Source organism: Coregonus clupeaformis, chromosome 31 (genome assembly GCF_020615455.1).
Source record: "Coregonus clupeaformis isolate EN_2021a chromosome 31, ASM2061545v1, whole genome shotgun sequence".
Lineage (NCBI taxonomy): Eukaryota > Metazoa > Chordata > Actinopteri > Salmoniformes > Salmonidae > Coregonus > Coregonus clupeaformis.
The window spans coordinates 13720963-13732809 of record NC_059222.1 but is presented as its reverse complement, the minus strand read 5'-3'; the positions used below and the strand labels follow the sequence as shown (position 1 = coordinate 13732809).

The 11847-nt window shown below is 39.7% G+C and overlaps 1 protein-coding gene across 3 annotated transcripts; it reads right to left on the bottom strand.

Annotated features, from left to right (window-relative positions):
* Nucleotides 1-964: 964 nt before the first annotated feature.
* On the bottom strand, nucleotides 965-11586 carry sgca (sarcoglycan, alpha). 3 transcript variants are annotated; one of them, XM_041858928.1, is made up of 11 exons: nucleotides 11512-11586; nucleotides 10967-11095; nucleotides 9331-9482; nucleotides 8941-9010; nucleotides 4063-4261; nucleotides 3522-3690; nucleotides 2952-3160; nucleotides 2724-2750; nucleotides 2291-2470; nucleotides 1683-1709; nucleotides 965-1563 (listed from the first exon to the last, which is right to left on the bottom strand). In XM_041858928.1, the coding sequence occupies exons 1-11, from the start codon at nucleotides 11546-11548 to the stop codon at nucleotides 1557-1559; spliced, it is 1206 nt and encodes a 401-aa protein (XP_041714862.1). In that variant the 5' UTR covers nucleotides 11549-11586; the 3' UTR covers nucleotides 965-1556. The 3 variants fall into 3 exon arrangements, with proteins under 3 accessions (XP_041714862.1, XP_041714863.1, XP_041714864.1); XM_041858929.1 differs by having other exon boundaries at nucleotides 9331-9479; XM_041858930.1 differs by lacking the exon at nucleotides 1683-1709.
* Between the last annotated feature and the right edge of the window lie 261 nt (nucleotides 11587-11847).

The window sequence follows — 11847 nt, the reverse complement described above, 5'->3', positions numbered from 1 at the left end:
ATATTCTAGGTTTATAGTCAAAAAGCCCATGTTGACCCCTTTCTTGAGAAACATAATATTAAGGAATTAACTGTAGCCCTAGTTGTCACAATGACTTGATAGACTATTCATTCCTTCTCATCGAACCCTGATGAATGTGAGTTGCAGGACATACAGTAGATGCAGAACGGTAAGGAGCAATTTCGATTAAAAGTGAAGCGCTATTAGGCATAGTTGTTTTGATTGAAACAAACTAACAATTTTCTAAATCTCTAGTGCTCCGAATTTGCAACGACACAATAATTACGCAATAATACATATTAGTTGACCATAATATACATGACTATCTGCATAGTCAGCCACACATTTTTGATTGAAGCTTCTGAGCCTTGTTGGGTCCTAGAATTAGCAATGTAGCTTTGTACTGACACCTGGTGGAATTCCACGGAACAGTTCTAAAATTACGATGGAGTACGGCAGGCTACTGTGTGGGTTACTGTCCGTCTACTATGGAAAGCCGTTTTAACATAATCCTCCAAACCAGAGTGCGGCGTGGCATGGCCTTGACAGTACACGTTCACAAGTCCGCTCACAAAACGGAGACATGCTGAAACGTGTGGATTTTGTGGATGCTATTCTACTACAATGCCGTTTTATGGATAATCTGCATTTTTGTTTTGAATATGAAGCCCAGATGACAAGTGGAGTTTTGATTCTGTTAATATATATATTTTTAAAAGAGGATTTGTCTTCCTAAAGATGATTTGGATCAAATGGAATAGTCGATGGTCCTCTGTGTGGTTCACTTTGCTGTTTTTATTGTGTTCCTAATTTGCTTCTCTTTGATAGTATTATGGTAAGTACTGGGCATGTCTTGGCAGCACTCCTCTGATTAAGCAATCAATGGACCAATGTTGTTAAATGGTAATTACATAATTATTGCACAGGGTATTTGGTGATGGCGCTGACCATTAAAACAATAATGCAGTTGGTTAGGGGTTTTATTAAGGAAAAACATTCAATATATGAATTCTACCTCGACATGTAGGCTATATATCTACCAAGGATTTGGTTTTTCAAAAAATACATTAATCCAAATCTATGGCAGAATTACTCAAATTTAGTAATGCATAAAATATGTTTAACACAAATTCAGAGGTAACAGTCACTCAACACTCACTCTTACAGAAAAACCACATGATTTCACATGTGGAAAATCACATGATTTCACATGTGGAAAATCACATGATTTCACAATAAATTTCACATGTGAAATCATATGAAAACTGTGTTTATGGAACACTGTGATCACGTTTAATTTCATGTTATCACATGTTGCTTTACATGTTGTCATATGTTATCACATTAACTTCACATAAGATCACATGAAAACATGTGTTTTTGGAACACTTCAAGTGTTCACGTGAAATTCATGTGGTTTTTCAAAGGATAATGTGATAAAGAAAGAGGATAAAGAAATTATCATGTGAAAAGAAAACAACTCAAATCCCACAGAAAACCAGCAGCAAACCCATAATACATTCAGTGGAAGTACAGTATGTCTTGTTTGGATGGCTTCATTTCCTGTTGGAACAAAAACAATATTGTAAAAAATAATCCATGTATGTATTTCATAATCGTTATTTTCTTCTTGCTGTACAGTTTTACTCATTTATTCAGACACATTTATTCCACTGTGTTACCTGGGTAGTGTGTCAGTGTTGATTTCCCTGAAAAAACAAATGAAGAATTGAACGTTATGGTTCAATTTAATAGCAATGATTTTGCTTTTTTTTTTGGTGTCCTAAACCGTTTATTACTAGTTTAACTAAAGTAATAATGTGTTTATAACATACATGTGTTGAATAAAATAAAAACTAAATTGTATGGCAATATTAACCATCAACCCCAATATTAAGCACCTTTATGTCTGATTTGGAATTTAGTGGTTAACTTTGAAGTTGCTCCACTAGGTGGTGGTATAGTTTACACCAAATTTCTCTCTCTCTCTCTCTCTCTCTCTCTCTCTCTCTCTCTCTCTCTCTCTCTCTCTCTCTCTCTCTCTCTCTCTCTCTCTCTCTCTCTCTCTCTCTCTCTCTCTCTCTCTCTCTCTCTCTCTCTCTCTCTCTCTCTCTCTCTCTCTCTCTCTCTCTCTCTCTCTCTCTCTCTCTCTCTCTCTCTCTCTCTCTCTCTCTCTCTCTCTCTGCTGTAGCCAATATCTAGCTAAAGCACAAACAAACTAGACCACCAGGCTAGGGTTGAGCTACTGCAGTGAACACTCTACTAATAGTAGTAACAGTAGACTACTCACTGCTGGGCCAGGATGAGGGGGATGCTGGTGCTGTCAGTCTGGAATGGTGGGGCCGTCTCCCCGGTGCGAACGTTGAACATGGACAGGGTGGAGAGGGGAGGGGGGACCCCACGACCCCCAGCCATGCTCCGCAGCTCACTGGTGTTACCATGGATGGTGTGGTGGTGGTAGAGCTGGATACTAAAGGAACAGACAGAGGGGAGGAAGGTTTATATACATTAGTCCAGTGTGGGGGTAATACTAAGCTTATCCTTGGCAAGTATCATAGTATAAAAGAATAGACATGATGTTTAATTCATAAGACAATGTCTTTGTCTATCTTCCTTAATCTTCTTGATGGTGTGATGTAATACATCTTCAGTAAATGTAAAGAATGTAATACATTCATGTGTTTCAACTTGGGTTTAGATATGTGGTATGGAAAGGTACGCACTCTGGTGTCTTTGCATCTCTTCTCTCACTGCAAATAAAAAACAAAACATGTTACATAACAATGAATAGTAATACAAAGTTGCTAAATTGAAAGATATTTCATAATTGAAGGTTGCTGCATTTGAACGTATTCAATAAGGTTTTCAGTAATAAGTTATAGCTGGTTGTTATTACTTAACAACATTAGCGGACTAATGCCAATCTCAGTGGAGTACAAAAAAAAGCATACACTCCCTCTCGTCTGCAGCACATGATGTAGGCCAGTAGGAGACACAGGATGATGGCCAGAGCCAGGGGGACGATCACAGTCACAATGTAGTCTGGCAGGAAGTCTCTGGGAGGGGGGGACTCAGGAGGGTCATAGACCCCCCCAGCATCCAGGATACCTGGGCCCATGGTGGGGGCAGGAGGGAGGACCACCGGTCCGGACAGATCAATCTATGTACAGTAGACACAGGGACGGTAGAGTAGGATTCATATTTAGGAGGGAGGGAATATAGGGTGGTGACCATGTTGATATACTATTTAATGTTATTTAAATGATTAAAATGTTTGTTCCCACCAATCTACACCTTGAGAATGAATTGCAAAAAACATGTTGGCAATGGCTTTGGATGTGTGTAGACAATCACATTTTATTAACTCACTCTCTTTACAAGAATTTGACATAATACCTGCAGCTGATTCATTTCATTGTTCATTCAGATAAATGTCAATGTTGGTAATGTTATGTTTCCCCCAAAGTAATCTAATGACAAGAAAACAGATGTTTTGGATATACCAGTGCTTGTGGACTCACCAGTGTGGACTTGCACCAGGTGACACAGTTGCCTGGGTAGGAGCAGACCTTGCAGTCCCCAGGGATCTTGGCCCTGCCCCCGGCCTCACACTGTCTCCTGTGTTCAGCAGTCTGGAGCCTCAACAAGCACTCAGAGAAGTACTGGTCTGAACCAACCTTCACATACACCCTGGGACCCAATACATGACACTGGCTTAGTTAACAATGACTGTACTGTACCTACTGAATATTCTGTAATGTATCATGTACTAAAAACTTCAATAAAATATTCCCTTGATTTAAATTTCAGTTTGAGTTTGACCTCTTTCTTCCTGAAAATAAATGTGATATTAAAAATGCTGGTTGTTTTCTGATCATTTAAATGAAATCTTATGTTGCATGATTTGACTATTTTTGTTCAGATACATGTACGCTACAAGGCCTACTTGGGGAATGAATAGTGTGAATTCATGGTGTACTTCTCCTTCTGGTCTGGGATGCTCTCTGTTGAATGTTAGTAGAAGTGACAATTAGCGACAGATGAGATGTGACACTTCTTTACCCTTCGTAGTGTCCAGCCAGAGGCAGAGGGACACGGCCACCTCGGTCCAACGCAGACGTGATGTTGACAAAGTCCAGCCTGTCTGTCTTCCACATCCTCATCATATCCTGCCTGATCTCTTCCTGAACTGTAGAGGGCAGCACCTTCTCAATCTCCCTCAGTGGGATGAAGAACTCAGCCTGGTAGGGCATTCTCTTCACTGAAAGAAAAGCCAATGGGAGAAACAAATAAACCAGTATTCACTACGGTCACTGTGTGTATCTGAAATGGCACCCAATTCACTATATAGTGCACTACTTTTGACCAGGCCTCATAGGGCTCTGATCAAAGGTAGTGTGCACTATATGGGTCGTTCTACAGAAGTGGTGTAAATCGGGGGTTGAAAAAAAAATCACATTTGTATCCTATTTTAGCACACATGTCTTCCAACATATGTCAGATAGACATATCTACTACTCACACACTGTTTGTATTGAATATTTGAAATATTTACCTGAATTCCTTACCACCCCACTAAATTTGTCACTGCTGAAACATAGTGTAAAAGTTGCAATAAAGGGAGATCCATGCACAGTAGTGATACTTTTTTATTAACCTTCTATTATAGATTAACAAAATAGTAAAAACATGATTTTTAAATTGAATTTAGAGAAATATCATTTCTATTGTTCTCTGTAAAATGTTCATTTTTGATTGTATGAATCTGAAACTTGTTAATTGATTGAATTACTTATGTATCTAATTAATTATGTTTTAAAATGTTTAAATTTACCTATCTTTATTTTGGCAAAATAACAGGCGTTTTGGTGTCAAATGTCAATCATAGAGATAAATAGAGGGCTCTAGCTGGAACTAACTCGTTTTGGTATAGGCATTGCCATTGAGGGCTTCCACCATTTAAAAGTAGTCAACTGGGTGGAAAATCATATGGGTTGGGAGTGATCAGCCAATGATCAGAGCGCATTGTCTTCTTCAAATTGGGTTGCCTATGGTTTGTAAACCAAAGACTAAGGTAATATCCAGGAGCCAAGACCAATATTTATACCAAGACATTGGTCCCAAGATCCAGACCCAGACCCAGTGAGTTGAGACCATGACAAGTTAAAGATCGAATAGATCAAGAGTCCATGGGCCCTTTCTTCAATTGTAAGAAACTCAAGTAGAGTAAACTCGAGTACAGTACAGTACAGCACAGTACAGTAGAGCATAGTATAGTAGGGTACAGTAGAGTAGGTTACAGTACAGCAGATTACAGTACAGTACAATAGAGTACAGTACAGTATAGTAGAGCACAGTACAGTAGAGTACAGTAGAGCCCAGTAGCGTACAGTACAGCACAGTACAGTAGAGCACAGTACAGTAGAGTACAGTAGAACCCAGTAGAGCCCAGTAGAGTAGAGTAGAGTACAGTACAGTACAGTAGAGTACAGTACAGTATAGCACATTATAGACGTCTGTGTTTTGGCCAAATAGATGTCAATGTTTGGGCTCTTGGAGGGTTGAAGCCCCCTGCTGGCTATGCATCTCAATACTCTTCACTTTTTCCTGAAGTGTACACTTGTCCACATGGTGGTCCTCTGTAGCTCTGTTGGTAGAGTATAGTGCATGCAACTTTAAAATGGAGATAGCCTCGATGGCGCTGCCCGTGCTGTCACAGACTCCATAATGGCACAGATACAAAGATGAGACCTCTATACAGTGAGGGAAAAAAGTATTTGATCCCCTGCTGATTTTGTACGTTTGCCCACTGACAAAGAAATGATCAGTCTATAATTTTAATGGTAGGTTTATTTGAACAGTGAGAGACAGAATAACAAAAAAATATATATATAAAAAACACGTCAAAAATGTTATAAATTGATTAGCATTTTAATGAGAGAAATACGTATTTGACCCCCTCTCAATCAGAAAGATTTCTGGCTCCCAGGTGTCTTTTATACAGGTAGCGAGCTGAGATTAGGAGCACACTCTTATAGGGAGTGCTCCTAATCTCAGCTTGTTACCTGTATAAAAGACACCTGTCCACAGAAGCAATCAATCAGATTCCAAACTCTCCACCATGGCCAAGACCAAAGAGCTCTCCAAGGATGTCAGGGACAAGATTGTAGACCTACAAAAGGCTGGAATGGGCTACAAGACCATCGCCAAGCAGCTTGGTGAGAAGGTGACAACAGTTGGTGCGATTATTCGCAAATGGAAGAAACACAAAAGAACTGTCAATCTCCCTCGGCCTGGGGCTCCATGCAAGATCTCATCTCGTGGAGTTGCAATGATCATGAGAATGGTGAGGAATCAGCCCAGAACTACACGGGAGGATCTTGTCAATGATCTCAAGGCAGCTGGGACCATAGTCACCAAGAAAACAATTGGTAACACACTACGCCGTGAAGGACTGAAATCCTGCAGCGCCCGCAAGGTCCCCCTGCTCAAAAAAGCACATATACAGGCCCGTCTGAAGTTTGCCAATGAACATCTGAATGATTCAGAGGACAACTGGGTGAAAGTGTTGTGGTCAGATGAGACCAAAATGGAGCTCTTTGGCATCAACTCAACTCGCCGTGTTTGGAGGAGGAGGAATGCTGCCTATGACCCCAAGAACACCATCCCCACTGTCAAACATGGAGGTGGAAACATTATGCTTTGGGGGTGTTTTTCTGCTAAGGGGACAGGACAACTACACCGCATCAAAGGGACGATGGACGGGGCCATGTACCGTCAAATCTTGGGTGAGAACCTCCTTCCCTCAGCCAGGGCATTGAAAATGGGTAGTGGATGGGTATTCCTGCATGACATTGACCCAAACACACGGCCAAGGCAACAAAGGAGTGGCTCAAGAAGAAGCACATTAAGGTCCTGGAGTGGCCTAGCCAGTCTCCAGACCTTAATCCCATAGAAAATATGTGGAGGGAGCTGAAGGTTCGAGTTGCCAAACGTCAGCCTCGAAACCTTAATGACTTGGAGAAGATCTGCAAAGAGGAGTGGGACAAAATCCCTCCTGAGATGTGTGCAAACCTGGTGGCCAACTACAAGAAACGTCTGACCTCTGTGATTGCCAACAAGGGTTTTGCCACCAAGTACTAAGTCATGTTTTGCAGAGGGGTCAAATACTTATTTCCCTCATTAAAATGCAAATCAATTCATAACATTTTTGACATGCGTTTTTCTGGATTTTTTTGTTGTTATTCTGTCTCTCACTGTTCAAATAAACCTACCATTAAAATTATAGACTGATCATGTCTTTGTCAGTGGGCAAACGTACAAAATAAGCAGGGGATCAAATACTTTTTTCCCTCAATGTATATCTCTATGGTGTCAATTGTTTCGGTTGTAATGGTTTCAGTTCTGACAATTTTGGCTGATTTTGGACTTCAAAGAATCCCCATCGCTAACATATTGTATGTCTGGCTATCTTTCATTTGGACAGATGTACATCCCATCAAACATATACTTTAGTCCCAAAACCATACCTTACATATTTATTGATATACGAGATGTTCGGTAGTGACACTTCTTGAGAAATACATTAAGACTTACCAACTTGCTCACAAATTCTCATAGTGGAGAGGGGTGCAATCCCATCACCTGATATGTGTAGGGTTGTGGCTTAAGGCATATTCATTCTACAGTCTTTTAAAGTGTGTGTTTCTGTAGTGACATCAAAAGTGGGGACAGCATTTTTCAGAGAAAGATTTAAAAAACTAAACCACAGGAGGCTGCTGAGGGGAGAACTGCTCATAATAATGGGCAGAACTAAGCAAATGGAATGGCATCAAAAACCTGGACACCATGTGTTTGATACCATTCCATTGAATCCGCTCCAGTCATTAACAGGAGCCCACTCTCCCCAATTAAGGTGCCACCAACCTCCTGTGAAATAAACAAAACAAATAAGATCAGTATCTTTCAATGTAATAATAGAACAACTCAATATGTTCTATTGAAATAATAGTGTAAAAAAATAAACAATGAATTGCTTTATTTTCAAACATGAAGTTTAGGAGTGATGTATTGTTGTCTCTACCTTGCCCTTTGTGCTGTTGTCTGTGCCCAATAATGTTTGTACCATGTTTTGTGCTGCTACCATGTTGTGCTGCTGCCATGTTGTGTTGCTACCATGTTGTTGTCATGTTGTGTTGCAACCATGCTGTGTTGTCATGTGTTGCTGCCATGTTATGTTGTTGTCTTAGGTCTCTCTTTATGTCGTGTTGTGGTGTCTCTCTTCTTGTGATGTGTGTTTTGCCCTATATATATATATATATATTTTTTTAATCCCAGCCCCGTCCCCGCAGGAGGCCTTTTGCCTTTTGATAGGCCGTCATTGTAAATAAGAATTTGTCCTTAACTGACTTGCCTAGTTAAATAAAGGTTAAGTAAAGATAAATAAAATAAAAAGGAGTCAGGGTTTGGGACAGCCACCTCTCAATATAAATAGGTGTATAAAGAACTCATTTATACTATATCAGTTGAACAACATGTTTGTTATTGCCTTGGATTAAATTAGAACATATCATGATGTAATGTCCTATGTTTGGATACTTTTTTTGGGGTGGGACAGCAATTTACACCACGTCACAATTTACACCATATAGGGAATAGGGGGCCATTTCAGGGATGTAGCTCAGTTGGTAGAGCATGGCGTTTGCAACGCCAGGGTTGTGGGTTCGATTCCCACGGGGGGCCAGTATGAAAAAATAGAAATAATCTATGCTCTCACTAACTGTAAGTCGCTCTGGATAAGAGCGTCTGCTAAATGACGTAAATGTAAATGATTTCGAGCCTTGGTAAAAAAGTAGTGCCATTTTGGATGCAGCCACTGTGTTTAGACTCGATAGTATGGTGTTGTGTGTAATATATTATCTCCCATCACAGAATACATACCTGGAGGGTCAATCGTTATGATCAGTCTGTCTCTGAACGTGTCATAGCTCCGTTTGTTAGTCACTGTGATCTGAAATGGAAAGAGAAATGGAGAGATATTAAATATCTTATCTTTAGACCATTACAAGCTCCATACTGTGCCCAGAAATATCCTTGATATTCATGCTTCAAATATGTTTAACATTTTTCTATGCAGAATCATACATATTTCAACCGAGATAAGTTATAAACTAGATCCTCATGGCAGTGTGTCTGTGTCCCAAATGGCACCCTACTCCCCAGCCTATCTCTGGTCAAACGTAGTGCACTATGTAGGGAATAGGGTGCTATTTGGGGCGCTACCTGTGTGTATCTCAGAGCACCACTAGTTGATGAGTCTGCACTGTGTACCTCTATCATACTCTTTCCCTGGGCCAGTGGGGTGCCGTAGAGGAAGCCGTTATCATAGTGGTGCCTCTGGGTAAATCGAAGCCAGCCAGGCAGGTCCGGGAAGGACTGCATGTTGCACTTAAACAGCATGGGATCATTGTAGACCCGCCCTGCTTTTCAGAATGGGAGAGTGGGAGAGAAGAGAGACGCATTACGGTTGTTGGTTGTATATCATTTGAGCCTTAGCGACACCTACCTGATGATACCCGCTGACTGTTGCATGAATGTCAGTTGTGACATAACAATACGTGTATTGAAGCTTTAAATGTAAAAATATGAAAAATTACAATCAACAACCAACATTTAAATATATTCCTTGGGAAGGCTTTACATTGTTTCTATGCCATTGTTTCTGTTAGATTATTGCTATTAGTAATCACAAGCTTCAACCCACTGGGCACAGACTGGTTAAATTGTGATGTGTCAATCTACGTGGAAAATACATTGGATTTAAAAAAAGTAATCAACTGTTGTTTTGAGGTTCAAATTTCAACCACAGGATTATGTCATCATGGTAACCAATTTTCTAAATAGACAAACCTTATTATGTTGAATTTGTACTTTTGAAACCATGTCAGATCTTCAACATAATATCCGCTATAAGAATACAATAGGCTTGACAGCACCTCCTACTGGAGAGTTTATCTATCTACAGTTATCCCTCCAGTCTCACATACAGGGTTTTAACCAAGCCCTACTTAGCTTTGATATTTTTCAATGATTATTACCAATGTGCTATCGTGGGAATATTTTTTGAGAAATCACCGCTTAATAGATTCACTGTTGCTATTGAAGTCATTCCAATGTGTAGGTTCAACAGAGCAAATTAAATTAAGACATACCTTATCAATCATATATCATCAATTATGCTATTTAGGCCTATATACTGTAGCATTTGGGAAGTCATCAACAGCTATTATTTAAATTCAGCCCAGGATTCAACTAAAAATAGACAATACATATAGGCCTAGGGTTTTAAGCTTTGGTTGATTTCAAATGGAATCTACAAGTTAATAATAAATATGTTGGATTCACATCTCCATCTTAACCAAAAATAAAAGTTAAATAATAGTATTAAATCAACTCAAACTGTATTTAAAGTATGATTTGATTTGATTTAGTCCTATTCTTTAATTTGTAGACAAACTGGAATTAAAACCAGGCTCAGTGGCACAGATGAAGCTGTCGAAGTATAAGATACATAGAAGATATGTTGACAACCAAACACAATTCAGTGATAACACATTAAGCTTGTTGTATTAAATAAACAAAATACCTGACATTGTATTCCCATTTGAACTTTAGTGTGCTTTTAAATGGTTGAAAGCACAGTGATAACACATTTAATTGACAACCAAACCAAAAATCAGACATTGTTTTTTAATTGGAATTTGGTTGTGCTTTTAGATGGTTGAAAGCATGATAACAAATTGGAATTCAACAAACTTTTGGCTGTCTTTTTGAGTGGGTGAAAATAGGATGGAATCTCATTGATTAATGTATCTACCAAATATTACCCATGTTGAAATGACGCGGTGTGCCCAGTGGGAAGTTATACTGTATACTAAGAGGTGACTTACTGTAATCTCAGCCTTACCATAGTGTTTCAGGAAGGGTTCAAATTCATTCTGGAAGGTCTCTCTCTGCAGCTCGAACACAAACAGCTGTCCCACAGGGGTATAAGCTTTGATGTCTGCCTCGACCACCAGTACACTGGCCACACAAACTGTGTACAAGTAGATAGGAGCACAAGTACCAAAGGATATCACTATTTGATAAGGAAAAGTTACATGAGGTTACAAATAACATGAAACTTGGACAGTGAACTGATTTGCACTTAAACACCATGTCCACACCATTACGCAGCCTTCTGGCGTACAACACAATCCTTGGCATAGCTGTTAAAATGATATTTTCTGTCATTTCACATAATGTCATATGACTTCAAAATTGTATATATACTGGCAGCACAATATGACTCCTCTTGTCAGACACCTATTTAATCACTGGTAAGTTCTCTAAAATATCCATCATAAAACACAAAATATATTTTCAATAGAAGAAGTGATCTTTGTCAATAAAAAAACCGCTTGTCAATGTTGTCATATTCACTATTATAAAGTCACAAATACTTAACCTTGCCTGTTAAAATAAATCTCCAGCCTGTCCAGTCTGCCATCTTGTTTTGAGCTGTGATTGACAGGGCCAAGAGGAAAGGAGGGCTGGGTCGCGCCCAGTCAGCCAGGCACTTCAGGGCTATTTCTGACCCACACACTACGCAGTAATAACTTCCTAAAGTGTGTGTGTACGTGTGTGTGTGTGTGTGTGTGTGTGTGTGTGTGTGTGTGTGTGTGTGTGTGTGTGTGTGTTTGTGTGTCTGTCTGGGTGAGTGTGTGTGTGTGCCTGCATGCCTGTAGGTTTGAGGTATAATAAAACACTAGCCGTGTAGTCTGCCTTCCATGTCTAAATGTGTCATGT